At 53.1% G+C, this 21,118-nt stretch overlaps 5 protein-coding genes across 5 annotated transcripts; 2 read left to right on the forward strand and 3 right to left on the reverse strand.

Annotated features, from left to right (window-relative positions):
• Nucleotides 1-3,417: 3,417 nt before the first annotated feature.
• On the reverse strand, nucleotides 3,418-7,732 carry PG994_005771 (dual specificity protein kinase pom1; the record flags this gene model as incomplete). Its single annotated transcript, XM_066857180.1, has 2 exons — nucleotides 3,418-7,548; nucleotides 7,730-7,732. 2 exons carry the CDS (start codon nucleotides 7,730-7,732, stop codon nucleotides 3,418-3,420), a joined length of 4,134 nt encoding a protein of 1,377 aa, XP_066716449.1.
• Nucleotides 7,733-12,325: 4,593 nt separating this feature from the next.
• Nucleotides 12,326-13,153, reverse strand: PG994_005772 (uncharacterized protein; the record flags this gene model as incomplete). The annotated part of the gene is made up of 2 exons (XM_066857181.1): nucleotides 12,326-12,931; nucleotides 13,103-13,153. The coding sequence occupies 2 exons, from the start codon at nucleotides 13,151-13,153 to the stop codon at nucleotides 12,326-12,328; spliced, it is 657 nt and encodes a 218-aa protein (XP_066716450.1).
• A 470-nt stretch (nucleotides 13,154-13,623) lies between these two features.
• On the reverse strand, nucleotides 13,624-17,285 carry PG994_005773 (Adaptor complexes medium subunit family-domain-containing protein; the record flags this gene model as incomplete). The annotated part of the gene is made up of 3 exons (XM_066857182.1): nucleotides 13,624-14,720; nucleotides 15,638-17,049; nucleotides 17,242-17,285. 3 exons carry the CDS (start codon nucleotides 17,283-17,285, stop codon nucleotides 13,624-13,626), a joined length of 2,553 nt encoding a protein of 850 aa, XP_066716451.1.
• A 405-nt stretch (nucleotides 17,286-17,690) lies between these two features.
• PG994_005774 (uncharacterized protein) lies at nucleotides 17,691-19,918 on the forward strand (the record flags this gene model as incomplete). The annotated part of the gene is made up of 3 exons (XM_066857183.1): nucleotides 17,691-19,376; nucleotides 19,408-19,740; nucleotides 19,778-19,918. 3 exons carry the CDS (start codon nucleotides 17,691-17,693, stop codon nucleotides 19,916-19,918), a joined length of 2,160 nt encoding a protein of 719 aa, XP_066716452.1.
• Nucleotides 19,919-20,453: 535 nt separating this feature from the next.
• On the forward strand, nucleotides 20,454-21,065 carry PG994_005775 (uncharacterized protein; the record flags this gene model as incomplete). Its single annotated transcript, XM_066857184.1, has 2 exons — nucleotides 20,454-20,724; nucleotides 20,884-21,065. 2 exons carry the CDS (start codon nucleotides 20,454-20,456, stop codon nucleotides 21,063-21,065), a joined length of 453 nt encoding a protein of 150 aa, XP_066716453.1.
• Nucleotides 21,066-21,118: the final 53 nt, after the last annotated feature.

Below are 21,118 nucleotides of genomic sequence, written 5' to 3' on the forward strand. Positions count from 1 at the left end.
TGTTAGGAATGCTGCTAGGTTACCTTCATGTCATGCAAGACGACCAGATGGCTCTAGTTGGTTTCAAGCCAGCTGCCATCCACCATCACCCACCAAAGCGGCGCCAGACCCAACTGCGCCACGGACACGAAGGGAAAACCATCAGCCAAGGTAGGCTAATTAACAAAAAAAAATCACGGCACACCAGCATTCCATCTGACGAGAGCTTCAGGAAACAAGGCATCATTTCCCCATTTTCCCATTGGCCCTTTGGCTACGGGCACCCTGGCTATTCTGCTCTGCAGAATACCGGCAACGCACCCCCGGCGTTTGCCCCACCGATATCACCGGAGTTGCCGCCTACATCGTGACTCGATGCCGTCGCTATTCTTGTCATTAGACAAGAATGTCGGGGCCACACACTAACCAAATACTGGCTTCTGTCTACATGCCCTTAGGCAGCAGCATGCAGACTTCTACTGTTACTGCCTTTTTCTCCGTTGGCTCGACTTCCTGCTCGCAGTCAAGGTAAGCCAGGAAGCCAACAACGACGCAAGGAACTGCAGGGGCGAGGCAGCGTGAATTCGAACGGCCTGATTTTTGATCGCGCAATTGCTACAATATTTGAAACAGAATATTACCCAGGTTGATCATTTCGTTTACTGCCAGTTGCAATCCAGATTCACCGTTCCGGCTCCGCCTCAGTTGCGGACTCGTTGTCAAGGTTGCTTCTGAGGAATATGACCTGATCAGGTTAGTACAGGAATCCTTTAACATGTCACCGCAAGGCTTAGCCCTGCCAGGAATGCCAGGACGCAGAAGAAGCAAGTGCAACCATTCGATCTCGAACCGAGACGATGCATTTTCATTGGCTCTTCATTCTCCTCCCTTGTCACCGATGAGCTGCCATACTGTTGCTGGCTCCTAGATGCATGCACTTCGAGATCCATCCTTGGCAATGACTGACGGGACCGACTGTCAGCCCTCGCGCGGCTATTCCATCTCTACATCTACCCATCTTACTCCCGCCAAGAGGCTTGATGCTACATCTTGGGCCCTCTTCTACTTCACCGCAACGTGGAGGAAAGCAGTCGCAACCAGGGCCCTTCCACCAGCCGAACTAGCGTTCAGGAGGCCTTAGGACAGCATCTGGTGATGGCTCCAGCTGTACCCAAACGAGCCCGAATATGATGACTGCAGCTCTCACATCCATCTAGTCTCAGAGCCAAATCTGGTCAGCGACCAGACAGGCCGAGCGATGGCATATCATCTGCTCATTGGTCAATCAATCGCTTCCCTGAAGCGACCCAAGCGACGTCGTCTATCTATATCGAGATACGATGCAGGGCGCTGTTCGCTGACAGCTGAAAACCCTCCCCACCTGCTACTGAGGCCATCTTCTTGCTTACCGGTCTGAAACCGACCGCATGAGACATGTGGGGAGATGCCTACTCCTTTGCGACTCGCCCGTTCGCTGGCGCAGCAAACGCAAATCCCACACATGCCGAACTCAACAATTGCCGTTGCTTTGCTGAAACGGTCTTGATTCTGCGAATACAACCCAGAATAGCTCGGGCCGAATCCTCTAGGCAGTATACGATACGCCGTACACTGCGCAGCCAAGACACGGATTTTTGACGTTCCATTTTGTCTTATAGGTTGGTGCTGTGAAGGCACACCGAAGCTATCTTTCCTTGTGGCCCAAGGGGTTCCCTATAAGCGGGAATTCCACCTCGCTGCACCTTCTTATGGTGCCTAGGGCTGGGCCTTTTGTTACACGAGAGAAGGCACAGATATTCTGGCTCCCTGAAGTCCTACTCTTCGCCGACACCTCCTGGTATCGGCGATGATCGTTATTCCACCAGTCGAAACGTTACGGACAGCTCGGAGGTGGGACGGCACCACGAACTTGCAATGCCGATGTCGATGCTAACTATAGGTTATCCTCGTGGCTTAGGTATTGTATCCTGCCGACTCGGACTCGCTCTCGGCTATCACTTCGTCGTGGTATGTGCCTGAGTAATTTGTACACTTAGGATCATGGTGTATATGTCGTCTTTCCGAAATTCCTGCAGCTTCTGGTGTAGGATTACTGCTCTACCGTTTTCAGTGTGCGAGTCGACCTTGGCGGTGGAATGTTGATTACAGCAACATATTTCACATCATACTACCGAATCCATGGAGTTGGGGACATCGCGCAAAGCTTCTGGATTCATATTGTTGTTGGAAAGATACAGGTCTGCCCAGAGCGGCCTAACCACTTGACGCACAGCACGCTTGCTGTTGTGATGTCGAGTCGAATTGGACCAACAGTACTGGCTGGCAACTCATGTCGAAGAGGAACAAAATGTATAGCGAGTCATTATAGAAAGAGCAACTTTATCCTTCACGCCCCTTTTATTTGGCTACAGTTGATACTTCCTTGCTCACATTATGCCGTCACCAGCCCAACAGCGGTCACAACACACGGGTTGAGCACACGCGGACACGCAAGATGGACGACTTAAGGAACCGCGGTGTGTTTTCTTATCGCCTAACTAGATTTGTTCCACGAGAATACCACTATAAGTGTCCTCTTAGCTAGCCGGCGATACTTCCCAACTTGCCCCCCCCCCGGGGCGTTCATAGATTCGTCGTCCTGGAAGGCCGACCCGCGTTAAAACGAGTGGAGGGCAAAGCGAGGACTGATTGCTTTCTCCAGTTTCCATAGCCGCGTAGTAGTGGTAGTAGTAGTTGTTTCGATGAGTATCCTGCCGGGCTAATTCGCCGCGGCGGCTAGTAATACAGAGAGTTTCGAGCTCGTTCCCTCAGCCTCCTAACCGTCTGTTATTGCTGAGAGCGTGGGAGAACATACAAGTTCCGAATCTATCCTGTCCAATCGTGACTTGCTCATCTCCCAGCGGGATTCCGTTTTGCTGACGGTTCCTCTCTCTTCCCACCCCCTCCCCCTTGCCCTCAACCACAGTGGGCACCATTCCCCACGTCTGCTCTCGACTCATTATGAAAATATTATGATACAGAGTATGTGCAGTTTTTTTCGTCATGAAAGTATCAAACACCCCTTGCTCCGAAACCATGTGCCCTTCGTTTCACCGTGTCTTTCTTGATCCCCTCGTGGCTCGGGTAGGAGTCGAGAGACGTCGAAAGCGGAAGTTCGTAGTTGTGGTGCCAGGGTTTTCGTTCGTAACTGCGTTCGTCCAAGTGTATATAGCAAGGGCAATGGGTGAAAAAGCAAGAAAAGGTATATTTTGCGCCGGGAACAACATGTCTATACAACCAACCGACATGTAATACACCATTAAAGCATATGGTCTTTCATGCCCACTCGCTTATCGTTCAAACTTAGAATGCCACTCGCAACCACAACCGGCCTACCATGACATGCCTCCGAAATGCAGGGATGCCCCAAGTCCGCATCCATTTGTATAGTCAGACTGACTATGCGCGTTTACTCATTGCAGCGTTGGCATCTGCCGAAGCCAAGTCTTTACTGCCGCTAACAGTCCGACCTGCAACGCGAGGCAGGCTGCTTCCGACAGTGGCTGCGATTGTGCCGCCGGTTTGTGCCGTGCCCGTGCTAGTACGCTTCACTCCACCCGAGTTAAAAGGTCCGTTGATGCCAGACGCTCGTCGAGGCCCGGCTGGCTGCTGTTTGTTAGGGCTTGCAGCAGTGACCTCACGAGAACGAACCGGTTGTATAGTCCTTGTAGACGCCGGTGGGTCTGGTAGCGGCCGTGCCGATGCCGATGCGACGGTGTTGTGTCGTTTGATGGGAGACGACGTATCGCGGGTTCGCACAAAGGCCATGGGTGTCTTTTGACTAGTAATGAACTCATGGCGAACTGCTTCCTCGGGCTTGATTCGTCTATCAGGATCCCACCTCAGGCATCGAGCCAGGAAATCCAGGAAGGGCTCATCGTCACATTTTAGTGCCTGTTGGAGGGTTTTGGACGACGGCCTCCTTCGTCGTCCCTTCGAGGAGACGGTCAAACGTGGCTTGCCCATCGAGTCGAAGAACAATTTCTTCCTCGTGCTCTTTTCGATCAAATGCTTCTCGGGTGGACCGAAAACCTCCATGATACATGCCAACTGTTCCTGTTCATTTTCACCTGGGAAAATGGGAACACCAGTGTATAATTCAGCGAGGATGCATCCAAGACTCCACATATCAATCGGCAGTCCGTAAGTCATGCCCAGAATAACCTCAGGTGATCGGTAGAACCGCGATTGGATGTACGTATAAACCTTTTCATTCTCAAAGCAACTCGACCCAAAGTCGATGACCTTGATCTCGGAATGCATTGGGTGACGAAGTAAGATATTCTCGGGCTTGAGATCGCAGTGTATCACCTTGTGTTGCTTGAGGAGGTTGAGGGAGCTGAGCATCTGCTTGGTGAAACGTCGGATGAGCTTCAAGGAGAAGCCACGGAACGCATTCGACTTGATGAACTCGTAGAGATTCATGTCCAGCAATTCAGTGGAAATGCAGAGATGACCACGGAAGTAGAAGCTGTGGGTGAAGTTCACCATGCTGTGTCTGTTCTTGGGATCCCATTCGCGGAGCTTCTGGAGGATGTTGACTTCGACCAGGGCTTGCTGATGGAACCTCTTCTTGTTGCGAATAATCTTAACGGCTACCAGGACACCGGTCTTATGGTCGATGCATCGTACAACCTGACCGAAACTCCCTTTACCAAGGACATCCACAATTTCATACCGGTATGAGAGGTGGTCGCCAACTACTATAGAATAGTCGCCGCGCTCATCATCGTAGCCGAAATTGGGTGCGCTGGATTTCAAATCGCCAACGACCTTGGCAGCATTCTGCGTGCCGCAGAAATATACATCATTGTAATCGACAATCTCGCCTCTTTCGTAGATGTTCAGTATGGCGATTCGAATGGCTTCGTGCGCACTGACTCTCTCCTTTGGCGTGGCTCTCTTACGCAGAGCATCCAGGGTCCTAGCGGCAAGTTCTGTCTCCTTGCGTCTTGAGGCCAACTTCTTCATCTCATCTTCGGCTACAAGATCGTCTTTGTCGAGCTCCGCAGTGTACGGGTCATTGTGTTTGATCGTGGCGGCGGACGGTCGAGGGCGCAACATCCTCTGAACCGATGAAGTCCGGCTAGTAGAAGACGTCTCGACCAGGGAACTATTGCCAACGTCTTGTGATTTCTTCGCATTTCTCTCTTGCGTCATTATCGCGGTAAGGCTCGATGCCGAACTCTTTCTTCTCCTCGTATCCAAGTATGACCCCGAAGGTTTCGACGCGTGACTAGGGCTGGATGCCTTCATGGAGCCCAATGTTGCGGAAATGGGTATCCGGGGTGGTGGCATGTTATCCTGGCGGGCTTGACTCGACGCATTCTCACTCGTAGCATTCGAGGGATGGTTACTGCTCTTGGAGGTGCTCCGCTTCCACGATAAACTCAGCTTCCGCCTCAATGAGCTCATAGAAGATGGAGTAGGTGGTTCTTGTTCTTCTGGGCTCGATGGCGCCGGGGGCGACTTGTTTGCCGGTTTGCTCAACTTCTGTGCGCGTGGTCCAGAGGGCTTTTGTTGAGGCTTTACCTCAGGAGCGGCATCCAAAGCGGCCGGCTTATTCACATTCGCATTTGCTCTGGCAAGCTCGGCACCGAAGTCACCACTAGCCTTTGGCACTGACGACGAAAGATAAGGAGATACAGCTGGTTGTCTAGATGCCTTGATCGTAGCGGGTTCCAGCAAAGAATCGGAAGAACTTGTGGCACCGGCTACGCCCGGGCTGTCCAGAGAGGCATGGTTGGTAGAAGTGCTGCTGCGTACGGTTGCCTTCTCATTATCCTTTTCGGTGCGCCTAGAGAAAAACGAGCTTTTGGACGCAGTCATAGGCGTCGACGGAGTCTTTGGGATCATTCGTTCCGGGGGCGGACTCGATTTCTGAGTTTCATTGTCTGGCTCCTTCAGTGCTGCTATCTTCGATGCGGTAGGAGTTCTAAGTGGACCCAGGTTGATGGGTGGAAGTCGGAGAGGTGCTAGATTCTTCTTCTTCGGTTGAGTCGGGGTTACCTTCATTTCTATATCAGACGAGGCACCGCCAGCCATCTTCCGCGGCTGCTTCCTGGTGTTGGGTGTGTGTTGAGTAGGCCCGATAGTATCGAAAGAAGGCGCACTAGACAGAGTTCCAGTCGAGGAACTAGCGATACTACTAGCATCAAAAGCATAATTCGATTTCTGCTTATCCAAGAATGACAGTTCTGAAGGGGCATCCTTTGGCGACTCGTAGGCTTTGGGGATAGCAGGTACTGGTGGTACATCCTCGTCGTCCTCCGCAGGTGGCGCACTGCTGTTGATGCTAAGAGCTTTGGGAGCTGGTAACCTCGAGTTCGCTGTATTCTGGGCGGCGGCCCGCTGCTGTATGGACCCGGTCGAAGTTCTATGCGTGTTAAAGCTTGTTGTGGAGTTAACAGAAAGGCCTGAGCTGTACGACTTCCTATTCATGTCAGGAGTGGTCCTCGAAGAGGAGGGGGTAGACGTCTTTCGAGGTATCATCGAGGGAGAACGCGAGGTGGCTCGAGTCTCGTTAGCCGTTGTCTGTACATTCATAACCTGTGGCATGCTCTGAGACTGATGCATAGACATGCGCTTCATTCGTTGAGCGTCCGTCGGAGAAATAGTTCTTGCACCAAGCCCCGAGAGATGACCAGGCATGACTGAAGCGCGTTTCGCCGAACCCGGGGTTGAGCCACCTCCGCCAGCTTTAGGTGACCTGGGGAAAACGATCGACTTGCGATTCCCATCCGGCGTGAGCGTGAGGGCGCTGTTGCTGTTACTGCCGGTCACCGCTAAATTGCCCGTTATCCTTGGTGGCGGCTGCATGGATTTAGTCTTTACAGCCCTCGGCGCTGCCAGACTTTTACTGGGGTCGCCTCCCTGACCTGCCCCAGTGTTGCTGGTGAAGTCCAAAGCCGCACGCAGTGAATCTTTGTCCGTGGCTGTCGATATCAAACTAGGACGTCGTTTCGGAGCGGTTCTGTTGCCGTACTCGGACTCTATAGGACCGGGGCCTATTGACTTTCTGGGTGGCTTCGCCACGGTGGAGCCAGACACAGGTGGATAATGGCTTTGGCGGCGGTTTCTCATCGCCGCTGGCGCTGTTGGCGCATCTGCGATACCTGCCGAGACTGGTGGGTTTGACCCTATACTAGGCTGTCTGCTCGACAGGCTCGGCCGTCTTAGTATAGATCCGGACCTTGTAGTCCTTACTCCACCCGTAGCAGTGTTTGGCGTAGGGTTTGGCTGAACGGCCTTACGCGTCGAACTCGCAGTCGGCATGGTGCTGGTGGATTGTTGGCCGGCCATATTGTCTGCCACAGGCTTGTCGTCCAAAATGCTACCCTGGCCGTTCGGTGACGGGAACTGAGTTAGCTTGAAGTCGGTCGAAGCAGACTCCAGACTGCTCTGTAGATCGTCGAAGCTGACGGAGGGCAAGAAATCAAAGGAAGTTGTTGTCGAGTCGCCTGCATCGTCGTGGGCTGCACCACCGTTGTGGCCAAAAGAAAGAGAGAGTGGTTGTTGGAAGACGAAGCACTGAGCATTGCACCGTTAGAAAACGAGGGCGTTGTCGCGGTCCCCGTAACGTTGTTCGTAGGTGTCTTTGGGGTCGGATTAATGTTTTCCTTGGTCCTAGTACGGCAAAACCAGGATTAGTAGACAATACACATAGAGCTGTTACATTGCCTTTGTCATGTGGAGGTTGAAGCCAAGAGACCATGTTTCTCGTCGCTTCGGATTCATGGGGAACAAATGGGGGAAATGGAAATGAACGTACAATCGGGTTGGCGTATGAGGGCGGGACGAAGCGGCAGCCGTTCGGCCAGCAGAGACGTTGGAATCCCTAACCATTAGAGTCGATCAGGCAGACCCAGCCCCCGGTGATGTTCTAGAGGCAGTCGAGAACGAGTAGGAAGCCCCTAAAACGCGGGAGCAGCAAGGGGTGTTGTTGCAACAATGCCGCGCAGCAAAGTGGTTCGTGGTCGGGTGTGTATTTCTGGGTTCAGACAATATGGGATATCTCTCTCCTTCTAGAATCCCTCTTCTTTCTTGCTTCATGGGTCTTGAGACAAAATAACAAGACCCGGGGGTTTGGATCCAGAACCCCGAACCGGAGGACCGATACCAGACCTGCAGCCGTCAGAATATCTCAGTCCGACGGGGAGCTGAGTACAGCGAATGTGCTACCGCATTCCGTTGCAGTACGCGACGAGGCGAGGGCTGTGGGGGTTGGACGGTGTTGTTGGGTTCCGCGACCGAATACAGAGAGGTAGAGGTCGAGAGGAAGGGGAGAGGTGTTGTTGTATGGTTCACGACGGACGGACGAATTGGAAAGGGTCGCTGCGACTCGTCGACTTCCCCTTCCCACTTTGTTTTTGCTGGTGGCACTAAGGCAGGAAAATCAAAAGGCTGACTAGAGTCTACTATCTAGGAGTAGACGGCTAGAGGTACAGGTGGATGGCCCACCTGGACTTGGGGGTCTGGCGGGCTTAAGGTACCTGGCAAGTGGGAAAGGTAGCGAGCGTGCACCTTCTGATTGATTACCATACTTTGCATCCCACTAGCTAGCACCGAGGGTAGGAGGATAGTGGGTGTGGGTGCGGGTGCAGTGCAGTGCACAGGTGGCGAGTGGGTGGGTGTACGGACGACTTATTTTTGTTGCTGCGCGGTGTAGTGCAGACAGTACCTACTCCTGCCTGGGGCCAAGGAAGGGCATTGATGAAGGGATCAAATGCAGGTGGTGGATGTACCAGACCTATTAGTTACCCGTATGAAACATACCTACAGCACCTAGGTAAATGGATGGGTGAATGATGTGCAGTTACGGAATGTCATATCGCACAACAGCTGCATCGCACTGCATCATCATGCTGCTGCGCTTCTACTACCTCGCTACTAAACTCGAAGGACCGGGCAGCGGACGGGACAGAAGGCTGGATATCGGCCTCATGACATGGACCACAAGAGCCACTAATAGTAGGTACGCCATACAACAATGTACCCGATGCACAGTTCTAGCTGGCATCTACTCGTACATTTTTCATCCCTACATTACATGTTACATTTTCACAATAATAATTCTGTCGTTCTCATTCCGTCAGGTACGGCCCATCTAGGTAGTCTCCTTTGGGACATAGCGAGCCCGGGTTAGTCTATTGCAGGCTTAGTCGAGGGGCCGCCGTGCCGGGATGCGGCCTGTATGTATCGTGCTGAGTGCAGAAAAGAGACGTGCCTTTTAGGGTGGTCAGAACCCAGGCCGGGCCAAGGTTACTGGCATTTGACAACGGATTGCCGTCCGAGAGAGAGACAACATCAAGCAAAAGATCACGCAGGGGCGCATGCTTTGATCTTTTTCTCCACGTCGAAAGACGACATTGCAATATTGTCTGCCTGTATCAGATTGACAAGCTTGAAATTTGAGGCGTCTCTGCTAGGCTGGTTGTGCTCGCAGATGTGCAATCAATCATCCAACCTCAATTTTAATGTTCTCCAGCTAGAACCGAAATTTCATACGGCGTGCAGAAGGAGCTCACGGGCGCAAGCTGGCAGGGCGAGGAGCGGCTAACACGGAGACGTGCGGCTAGCCCACAGGGTCAGGGAATTGGTAGATGGGATTTCTGGAAAAGAACGCTGTCCTTGTACGATTGCAGGCACGAAACAATAGCCCACCCAATGAACTAAAACAGTACATGCCTACATCCTATTTCCCGTGCAAGAGAGACACAGAAGAAGCAACCTTAGCGACAGGGCGAACATCGATATCGGGCACGAAAAGTCGCCCGAAATAGGGAATAGGAATAGGGGAGGGGGAATTATTACTTTACGCGCAGTTCCTCCGTTACAGCACCCAAGGAGCGAGCCAAGGGCCCTGCGGAGGTCAATCTTGGTTCCTTCAGAGGTGGATCCCTTCGAGGTGAGATCGACGAACGGCGTCATTCCACTGCCCGACCTACACGACCCTATCTATCTCCTCAAGCTCCTGTGCACAATATATGGTAGTGAACATCTGAAACAGTTACCAACACGTTCGGGCAATATATAGAGGTCACGGGGACGTTTATGTTGTGACACCAGGATCTGTAGCACGATGGATATGTCGCTGCTCGTTTCTTACGTCCAGTATGCTCCGTATGACTTACCAATAACCTCCACATGTGCAGTATGTATCTCAAAAGAAAAAAAAGGCTGGCCTGGGAATTTAGGTGCATGGCGTTTCCGCTTCGCTTCGCTTGCAAAAGCATCTCTCGACCCACCAATTCCTATCCTCCATCTCAGGGTGCCAGGGCCATCCCGTTTTACGACCCCAGGCCTTGGAGATGAGTCCGCATTGGTCTCTATCTGAATGGCCGCTTTTTTTATTACCGTATTTCCCTTTCAATGACATCTTGCTTCTTATTACGTGCTGATGTGTGGATATATGTGAGGTAGCAGTATATGGGGGACGCGCATTAAAATGTATCAGGGTTTTTCATCTTGTTGTACTTACTGTACCACGCGCGTATGCAGGTGTAGGTGTGGTGGATGGCTGACCGTTGCCCAGCGTTTCCATCTGCCGCAATGCTTTGTTGATGCACGCTCCTGTCCTGACCATTCACCGGCCGAACCAGTCTGGTCAGGTTGATGGTCCGTTGCCATCTCGCAGAGCCATCGTGGAGCTGCCCTTGCAGCTTGTGCAGCTCCCATAGGCCTTCTGTCTCATTTCTCTCCCTGTCACTGAGCAGCGATTGGGCAGCGACTGGGCGGGGGGTTGGACATTTCACTCCCCCATTGTATAGCGGGACGACCGACGACTGTTTGCACCGAGAACAACATGTTTATCTCAATTTTCTTATTGGGATGCTCGACTCTTAAAACGATGGCATATTTCATAATACACGAGTAACCTAAACGCGTCATCGTGCGCTCCCAGAGCAACCGTCGTCTATCTGCTTCATTCATCACATCTAGGATCAGAGAAGAGAAGAAACATGGAGACTAGCCTTGGGCGGAATAACTTAATCAGCGTCTCTCTGTGTGAGATATCCCACTCAGCAAGCATTCCAAACAGCGCCTGATAAGAAACCGCACCCAAGAAGCCTTGACAAGCCCATCACCTGCACTTACCTACATAGTATTGACAGCGTGCCTTGAACCCAAAGGTTGGCCGACGTCGCCCAGCTCAATGCTAAAAACTTACGAGCCTCATTAATCGTGGTTGGTGAAAGGATGGGTAGTAAGTTCTGCGCTGAACTGTCAGCCATGAATGATGCCATCCCTTCAAAACTCTGAGCCCAACGCAGCCCAGCCCAGCCCAACAATGTGTACCAGGCATGCGCTTCCTGTCACTCTCCCCATGTTTCGTGACGGCATAGGCCACATTCTAAAAGAGATGCACGGGCTCGAGGGCAAGCACCGAAGATGTTAATGGCTGGAGCATGATCCAGTACATGATCCATCAACTCCTCTAAGGAGGAGCTTAGACACGTGGATGCCAATAGCGCTGACAGGAATCGTAGAAGGCGGACTCGTGCTCCTCAAGATAAGGTGCATATCACCTGATACCTGCGAAGTACTGGCCACGATCCAGCCATGATCTTCGAGTAAATACTCCGTACATGTTACAGATATATACCGCTAGTCTTCGAAATCTTCAAGTCACTCCGTACTCGAAGCGCAAATTTGTCCTGTGATTGTTCTTCCAAGCTTGAGATCATTTCTTCTAGCTTAAGAACGACTAGAAGCGCAAGACAGAGAAAGCCACTGTTTCTTTAGGGATACTCTGCTATGCGCCTTGAAACTTTGGACTCCTTGGACGCAGAACACTTATCATGCTTCACATTAAGTATCGCCGCCATACGCATCAGAAAAGGTGGGAACCGCCGTAGTCAAGTAATCCAAAGCCGCTATAGTGTTCGCGTAGATGATCACACCCGGACATGCTGCAGTCCATTATCAAAGCCCGCGCATCTGGCGTCCCCTCTATCGACGACTTCCAAGAAGTTATCCTGACTTGACTGTAGATGGCCTCGTGTACCAGGCACTTGGGGAATTCAGCTGCACACAGCCCATGCCGTCGAGATTGAAGTGTTGTCGTGAATAGCATATAATTCAAGCCTTAAAACGCCTGCCCACTAACTCCAGGCCAGATTCGTCCATCCTGCCACAAACAACGCCTTGCAGATGCTTTGTATGTTCGTCCCAACGCGCTTCGCAGTTCCCTCGTGAACGGCGTCGTTCATTGAGGACAGAGGTGATTCGTCTTCTTCCATGATACCCCCCTCCTCTATCGTACCTCGAGTAGATTGCATTATCTTTTTACTCTTTTATAACGTGTTCACACCCCGGGAACCCATTTGTCCCCGATCCGCCTCATCTCCTCCGCGAACCTGCGACTCGTGATCCTCTTCTGCTGCAGCTGGCCGGCCTTGGCGCCCTCCTCAGGGTCGTAGAAGGGGTTCTGCAGGAGCCGCACGTACGCCGTCTGCATGGCGCGGAAGACGACCTTGAGCTCGCCGTCCCGCAGTCCCACGGCGCCCACCACCGACGACGGCCCCGTCCCCGACGCCGCCGCGCCCCCTCCTGCACCCGTAGCATCAGCACCACCAACACCACCGCCGGGAGAAGTGACGCCACCACCACCAGGTCGGCCGTGACCGCCGCCGCTCAGAATGCGCCCTCGCATGTCCACGACGGCGACGAACTTGACGCCCGTGTTGGTCTCGAAGCCGTACGCGGCCAGCCGGTCGTCGACGGCGTGCAACAGGCCGAAGTCGCCGCTGAGCAGGGTGTTGGAGGCGACGGCGTGGCGCGCGCGCGACTCGAAGATGTCGAGCGTGCTCGACAGCAGCAGGCTGAACTGGAGCGGGGTGCGGAGGGGCGCCGAGCGGCCCGTCTGCGGGTCGGTCGTGGTCGAGAGGATGGTGGTGTGGAGGGGATTGTTCTGTAGGAAAGGTAGGTACCCCAACGTTAGCTACGCACAGCTGCAGCAAAGGTAGACGTCGTTCGCGACTGGGGCCATTGCGATCTATGTGTTGCGCGACAGCAAGTAGATTTGTGGGTTGAGGGAAGACGATGAGTTTGCTAGTGGTAATGCTGTGAATTGGCGACTTACGTTACGGCCTATGACGCCTAAGCAGGCGATGGCGGGTATAGCTGTTGCCATGCTCTGTCTGGGATGTATGGTGTATGTTGGTGAATCGCGAGCAAAAAGAGATCCAGCACGATGTAGTCCCGGGGGTCTGGTCTGGGATCAATTGAAGTTCGGAGCTCAAACACGAGCTGCCGCTGTTGCCCCACCACTACTGGACCAAAATCCGGGGTCGGCCGCATGCTACAGCTACAGTACCTCCCTTTCTTAACTGGCACTTTTCGACCAAGGTACTGGCTAGATGTACTGTGTATCGGTGACAGTAGGTAGTATAGGCTGTGGCTAATTATATATATAGACCGCAAAGCAGAAGAGACCGTGGCTGAAAGACTCGCACAGGGCCATGCATAATAAAATCATGATATTTGAACTTTCAGGGCTTTTCTGAGCAATCAAACACCAATCATCTTACACGCTGCTGCCCGCTTGCTTGCTTGTCACTTGAGCGCCAGGAAACGCCCCCTTTCAAGCCATTGACCCTACTCCTACTCCTCCTCCTCTTCCTCGGCCAAGCCCTCCGTCTTCTCGAGTCCCCTTAATGCTTCCTCGACCTCCAACGGATCCGTAATAGCCCACACACCACCACCTTTCACGACATCCATCCCCCTCATCCCGACCTCTTTCCCCACGAGATTTCGCCCTACCTTTCCAGGGCCAATTCCGATCCATCGCCTCACCTTCTGTTCTTGATCCAGGAACTTGATGCTGTCCCACCACCGGACAGTCTCTAAGCACTGCCGCGAGAGCAGGTCTCGAACCTCCTCTTGGCTGCTGAATGGCCTCGCACTCACGTTGCTCACGCATTGAAGGGCGCCCGGGAACGTGATGACATCATCCGTCTCTTTCCCCTTGACCCTGCTCTTGCCGGAGACGAGTTGCCGCATGACCGCCACGGCCGGTTTCATGATGGGACTGTGGAAAGGCGAGTCGCTGTTTAACTTGACCGCGCGGGGATCGTGTCCCACAAATTGCTGGATGTGCGCGATGAGCTCTTTGATCTTTTCCAGGTTTCCGCTGAGAACAATCTGGTTCTTGGAGTTGATGTTGGCAATGAGCACTTGGTCGATCGGATGTATATCTTCGGCGTGATCGCTCCGCAAGCCGCTCGACCGGTATCCCACGAAGTCGTCCACAGCATTGACGAGGGGCTCGAGGTATTCGGGTTCGGTAACAACAGCTATCATGCCGTAGTCGCCGCCCCATTCGTCCCTGGCTTTCTGGGCTGCCCTGGCCATGGCCTCGGCCCGTTTGCGCACCATGTATAATGCGTCCTCGAAAGCTAGAACGCCAGCCGCCACCAGAGCGGCAAATTCACCGAGGGAGTGACCCAAGGACACATCCACCCGTTCGTGCACGTTGAACCCAAACTCTTTCTCCAACAGCCGCAATATCAGTATACTGGTCGCCATGATGGCCGGTTGCGCGTTTGGTGTTGCGGTGAGGGTACGCGAGGACCCATGCTGTATCACGTCCGACAGCTTGTAGCCCATCAGGTCGTCTATCTCATCGAGAATGTGCTGTGACGTCCGCGGGAACGCCTCCAGCCATGGGCTGAGCATGCCGACCTTCTGTACGCCCTGTCCTATTCAATGCGCCGAATCATTAGCTTTTCTGTCCGAGTTTATGTTTCTTCCGATCAATCAAATGGTGGACAGCAGATGGGTTAGTTACCTGGGAAGAATATGGCCGTTCGTGGCCGCGTCTTCTTCACGCTGGAGCCATAACGCCTACCCTCGACGGGCGAGCGGATGTGACATCCATTGCTCGCGACAATACTGGGTTCGTTGAAGCTTCCTATCCTCACGAAATTATGTCGCAGGAAGCTTATGGCTCGGCTCGGCCGGCGTCCGGTAGTAGTGGCTAAGTTCATCATCACCATGCGCCAGCTTTGACTGACCTAGGGGGAGCGGCTAGGAACATGCATCGAATGCGGCCAGAAGCAGCACCGGCCAACCCGCTCTCTTGCACAGGAATTGGGAGCAGAATTTGCGAGAAGAAACGATGTTGTACAAGGAGACGAGGGAGAGCATCGGTCGATTTCAGCTGAAAGCATGACTCCAATTATGGAACCCGACTGCTTGGGGTTCAACGTTCACACGGTTGACCGGGATAGCTCTCCCTGTGTCACTGTTGGGAGGGAGACATGGAAGAGCTACCCCACGCTGTAAGTTAACGGCCCACCCACACAGCCGAACGCCGAGGGTCACCGGCGCTGCGGGGTTATATATGCATACTCATGTACCTACATAAGTCTATTTCTGCATCGCCTACATAACCTTAGGTAGTAATAACGTGGCTTGGTATGTCGTATTTCCCGCGATCTTCTGATCTACCACGGTCAAATGATGTCAGGTAATATTAGCTTTGGTGAAATGTCTATTGTTTCAAAGTTGTCGACAAGTGATAGCCGGTCGGTCTGTCCTAACGCCGGCTCATGCAATGCATAGTCCAAGTCCATAGCAATAAAAGCCTAGCACCTAATCTCGATGCCTCCTTTACTGATAGTCAGGTATTTGACCCCCTTATAAGGCTTAACACCCTCACCCAGTCCACGACTCCTCTTCGTGTCGACTTGGATCCCCTCGATTTTAATGCCGCTTGGTATCCATCCTTTTACAGAGAAACTGATCGAAGCAGAACTAGGCATCAAAATCTTGTTCTGTGCAATCTTCTTCGCATCCTTGTCCTCTTCAAGGCCCGGTTTGCTCCCAATCGCCTTGGGCTCGACACTGCTCTGGTATGGCTCGTCGTAAGTATAGTCCTTCCCAAAGCCAAAACCACTCGGGTCATCGTCCGTGGTGTCATCTGCCAATGGTCCCAAGACTGTTGCTCTCAGACTGAAAGAAGGCGTCCCTGATGCGAGTTCTTTTTGAGGGATATGCCACTCCAGGAATTTGTCCCCAGGATTGTAGCTTGCGTCACCCCTGCTCGGTCGGATATCAGACAGGTTTCTAACATCTGTCGGTAACGGCACCGAAACAGTCAAGTCATGCATAGATGGCGATGCTGCCGTGCCAGAGTGAGGTCCCCCAAAAGGCCTAGCACCAACAGCTCCTCCTCGCCCAGAGCCACCCATTCCACCCGAAGACCCAAACATTTTGTTGATATTGACCCGCACTTCGAACTCAGACCCAGTTGACCCCAAGCCGGTCCTAACCTCAATATTTACGGGCAATTTGAGACTATTAGAGCTCAAGCTGCCGCTTTTTCCGTTGGTGAAGGGCAGAAGGTCGACTTCATATCCTGCAAGAATGAAGCGACCATCCGGCGGAATGAAGCTCAGTTCTCCAGGGTTATCTCTCCAACGGTTGAGCCGCACACAAGGATGGAAGACGGGCAACTCCATGATGCTACCAAGATTGTGTTTCCCCGAAGGCCCCGTGATACTTAGAACAATGTCCGGGACTCCTGAGACTTTGGATGTAAACGCAATCGTTCCATTCGCGAAGGCGGCTATTGGCCGTCCTGAAGGAGCCAATGTAACCGTCAGGGTCTCGACCACGTCTGCGTATAACTCATTAGACGTATGCCGGACGTTGGCACGTCTCCACGGTAACGCAGGAGTATTTTGAGCCAGAAGGGAGGGAGCGCTTGGGTTGTTGAAGCTCGTGCTCAGCCCGGGTGCCTTGCTGGGCAAGCTCAAGCTTCCAAGGAACTTGCCAAGAAGGCCTTCAACCTCCACCACATCTCTCAACGCATTGGGCTCCGTCGTGCTGACAGTGCCAGCATCGCACATCTCTGTGAGAAGCTGAGCAACGACATCGTAGTTCGCCTCGATCTTATGCGCCAGCACGGGGGCACCTAGGAACTCCTCCAACGCATCGACGACTCGGTGCAGAAACTCGAGGACAAGCAAAGGTTCGATTTCCGAAGAACTCGTCGCTAGATATAGAAGATCTGCATGGACGAGACTGAAGACCAGTGTGGGGGGGTTTGTATTGGATAGGTAAATCAAGTTCGGTCGCGGAGCTGGATGCTCTAGGTAAAGCGGCAGTAGGTGGGATGCAGATAGCGGTCGCGATGTGTAGGTGTGAGACAGGATGGCGCGGCTGCAAACTGTCAATCAGAGGCTCCGATATTACTCGGGATATGCGGTTACTAACTTGTGCTCATCATAGATGTGTAGCGCCTCTATAACGCCGTTCATGGTGGCCGAGATGCGAATCGCATCGTAAGGCTGAAAGTAGACTCGGCTGGTAGGTTAGATCAATCAAACGGGCTTGAGGGGCAGAGCATGAGACTGAGCCCCAGCCAGCTGGAGACGTCAACTCAACCAGAGCCTGAACCGCCTGAGACAGAGCGTAATTGAGACCCTGGACAGCGGAGGCTCCACTGTTGCTAGTACTTGTTAGGAGTTACGGCCAAATTGTAGTGGCCAATCAACTTGGTCTATGGGCAACTTCTGGCGGGGTTCTATTTTATCGTAGTTTCCTACTGAAACTTTTTACCCAGAAATTTTGAGGATCAATCGATAAACCCATCCGAACCTTGAAGAGAGGCAGTGATAGAGAAGGATTCGGTTACAGACAGTAACGTTTCGAAACACAGAGCAATGGCAGGAAGTGTCAGCACCACCTCCTCGCACACTCTCACCCACGCCCCCGACATCTCTAACCACTCCTCTACATCTACCGATCCCTCAAGAACGCCTGGCGTATTCGTCATGTCGATGGCCCTGCTCGAGGCCCTCAAATCGGGCAACCGCCACGGCTTCCTCCAGCCCAATGCCTCCGTTCCGAATGCATCATTGCAGCTTGTCAAGTCAACATTGGACTCCTACGCCGGACAGTTGAGCGATGAACAGCAGCAGAGGCTCAAGGAAGTCAACAAGAAGAGGAAACGGGCTGATGCTGCGCCCAAAAATGACGTGCTGAAAATCCGCAAACTGCACATCGAGGGTTTCGAGAGCGGTCAAATTTGGCAACAAGCACGACGAATTATCGCTAGCGCACTGGAGGACTCCCAAGATGCTCTTGAGGAACTTGAGGCTACCGATCAAATCGAGTCCAATGGTGTTCACGAGCAAAGTTCCGACGAAGAGGCGGATCTTGAGGATGAAGAGCTAGACGGCTTGTCGGAAGGAGATATTAGCGGCTCAGACGACGACATCGAGGAAGGCGAAGACGAGGAAGAGGTTTCGTTCGACGAGGCTGACATGGACGACCTAGAAGATGGCGACGAAGTGGAGCTTGATGGCGAGGAGGAGGACGACGTTGGCGAATTCGACGAAGAAGAAGATGAGGATGAGGAAGAAGCAGAGCCCCTCGTGGAAGATCCCAATGGCCTAAACGACCGTTTCTTCTCGATTGATGATTTCAACAAGCAAACTCAATGGTTTGAGAATCAAGATGCTCGCGCAGACCCCAACACCGATGCAGCAAGCGACGATGATGACGAGGTTGACTGGCACGGCGACCCATTTGCTACAAAACCAGGCAGCAAAGGCGCCAAGTCCAAGAAGTCGGAAGAGGACGATGGTCTGCCAGAGGAGGAAGATGATGAGAACGAAGAGGACGAGGCTGGCCCAACCTTTGGCAACATGGATCTGGATGCCCCTGAAGGAGAAAGCGACGAAGAAGCCATGGACGATGTGGACGACGACGATATGGATGGCGACCTCAATGCCAACGACGTCTACTATAAGGACTTCTTTGCGCCCCCTGTAAAGAAGGGCAAGGATGGCAAGCCGCGGAAACCTGAACAGCCCCGGTTTACCGAACCGGGTGAGGCCGAGATTGAGACAGCAATGGCCAGCGCTCGCCGCGATCTCTTCGAGGATGAGTCAGAACATGAAGATTCCGAAGATGCGCTGTCTGAGGTCGATGTTGGCGACCCTAAAGCGCGGAGATCGGCTCACGAACGCAAACAAGCGAAGCTCGCTGAAGAAATTCGCCGGCTAGAAGCTGCCAACGTGGGCGAAAAGAAGTGGGTTCTTTCAGGTGAAGCAAGCGCTGCTGATAGGCCGAAGCATTCGCTTCTGGACGAAGACCTCGACTATGAGCATGCTGGCAAGCCTGTACCTGTCATCACAGCCGAAATCAGCGAAAGCATAGAAGATATGATCAAGCGCAGAATTCTGGCACAAGACTTCGACGAGGTTATCCGGAGACGGCCAGATTCTCTGGACCCGAATGCTAACAGAAGGGGCCTGGTTGAGCTCGATGACACCAAGAACAAGCAAAGTCTTGCAGAGATGTACGAGGAGGAACACATCAAGAACACCAACCCTGACAGCTATGTCAGCAAAGCTGACGAGAAGACCCAAAAAGAAGAAAAAGGAGCTTGAGCAGATGTGGAGGGAAATCTGCGGCAAGCTCGATGCTCTCAGCAGCTGGCACTACAAGCCCAAGCCCGTGGCACCTTCTCTTACCGTCGTTGCGGACCTGGCGACAGTCAGCATGGAAGATGCCCAGCCTGCCACTGCTCAAGGCGTGAGCGGCGGCGACCAGACCCTCGCTCCCCAGGAGATCTACAAGGCCGGCAAGGACACGGCCGAGAAGGGCGAGATCGTGGCGAAGAGCGGCCTGCCCGTGGCGAAGCAGGAGCTCAGCCGGGAGGAGAAGGCCAGACGACACAGGCGCGAGAAGGAGCGGATACGCAAGGCCGGTGGCAATGACCGGAGAACCCCTCGGCGGCAAGGCCCAGGCTAAGAAGGACACCATCGCTGACCTCAAGAAGGGCGGTGTCCGGGTCATCAACAAGAAGGGTGAAGTGCTCGATATGGAGGGTAATAAGGCCAGAGACGCGAAAGCTCTTTCCAGTGGCAACTTCAAGCTGTAATATCCATTTCGCTATATACTGGAATTCTGAAAATAAAATACTCTATATTCATGCTGTTCAATGCGCTAAAGAATGTCTCGATGGTGTGCTCATATGTTTTGAAGATAGCGAAAGGCCCGGTTGCCCAGTGTCAGCATCGAGGGATAGTCTGTCTCTCCGCTCTTCCCACATCTCGTCAAAGAATCCCAAGAGATGTGAAAGGCAAGAGACTACAGATAAGATTATGCCATTATAGGTGATATGGACCCCGAGCTGTCGGCACAATATAGTAGTGCTGGAGTCCGTATTGCAGCCAGGAGAAGAGCCGGCGCGGACGGAGGTGGGGCCGAGTGTGAGTGTAGCTGATCCTTGCAAACAGCGCTCCACTCTAAATCAAAATGCGGGTGGTCGTCAGTAGGTCACCTTTATTTTATTTTCGTTCAATATCCAGTCGTCAACTACGTTGGTGAATTCTTCAGAAACCTTGCCTATGCGATAGTTTTTTGCGCCTCAATACTGCACAATACGAATTGTTGCAGCTGGAAACTCCTCCGCAATGGCTGGTGACAAAACCCCCAGCGTTCATGCGCTGGAGAAGCCCGAGAAGCTTCAGGATCTCCTCAAGGCCGACCGGGGCGACGATTGCACGCCGTGTCGCGTGGTTGGTAAGTTCTTCGGCCTCTTTCGCCGCTCGCATGACGATGATCATGTTTCCTCTCCCCCTCCTACCCCTTCCCTTCCGCGCTCGAGCGACGCCCCCTCCCTTCAGCAGCAGCAGCAGCAAACAACCGGCCGGGGCGGCGACTGCACGTCGTGTCGTGCGATAGGTACGGATTTGCTCCTCTCTAGAGGCTAGCTCTTGCTGCGCCCCCATCCCAACAGCAACAGCCAGCCTACTTATTTCTCTTTCAATCCAAGTCAAGGATGGTCTGCGCACGCAGAAGAGGGTGGACGACATTAGCTGACAGCAAATTCTTGTGGAACAGGCGGCGGCGCATTCCTTGGCCTTTCGGCCTACTCCTACTGGTCCGGCATGAACCAACTCGAACGTCAACAGGCCAAGATCCTGGCCTCGGGGTCCATGTTCGGCATGCGGAGCCGGAAGTTCGGCATTGCGGCTACGAGCGTGGGACTCGCATGGTTGGGCATCTGGAGAATGTTCATGTAGAAAAAGATCAAACGGAACGAAATAAACGAAACGAACAAAAAGGGATAACGACG

The sequence above is a fragment of the Apiospora phragmitis genome (genome assembly GCF_038363925.1).
Source record: "Apiospora phragmitis strain CBS 135458 chromosome Unknown utg000006l:1.0-5683423.0:1.0-5690449.0, whole genome shotgun sequence".
Lineage (NCBI taxonomy): Eukaryota > Fungi > Ascomycota > Sordariomycetes > Amphisphaeriales > Apiosporaceae > Apiospora > Apiospora phragmitis.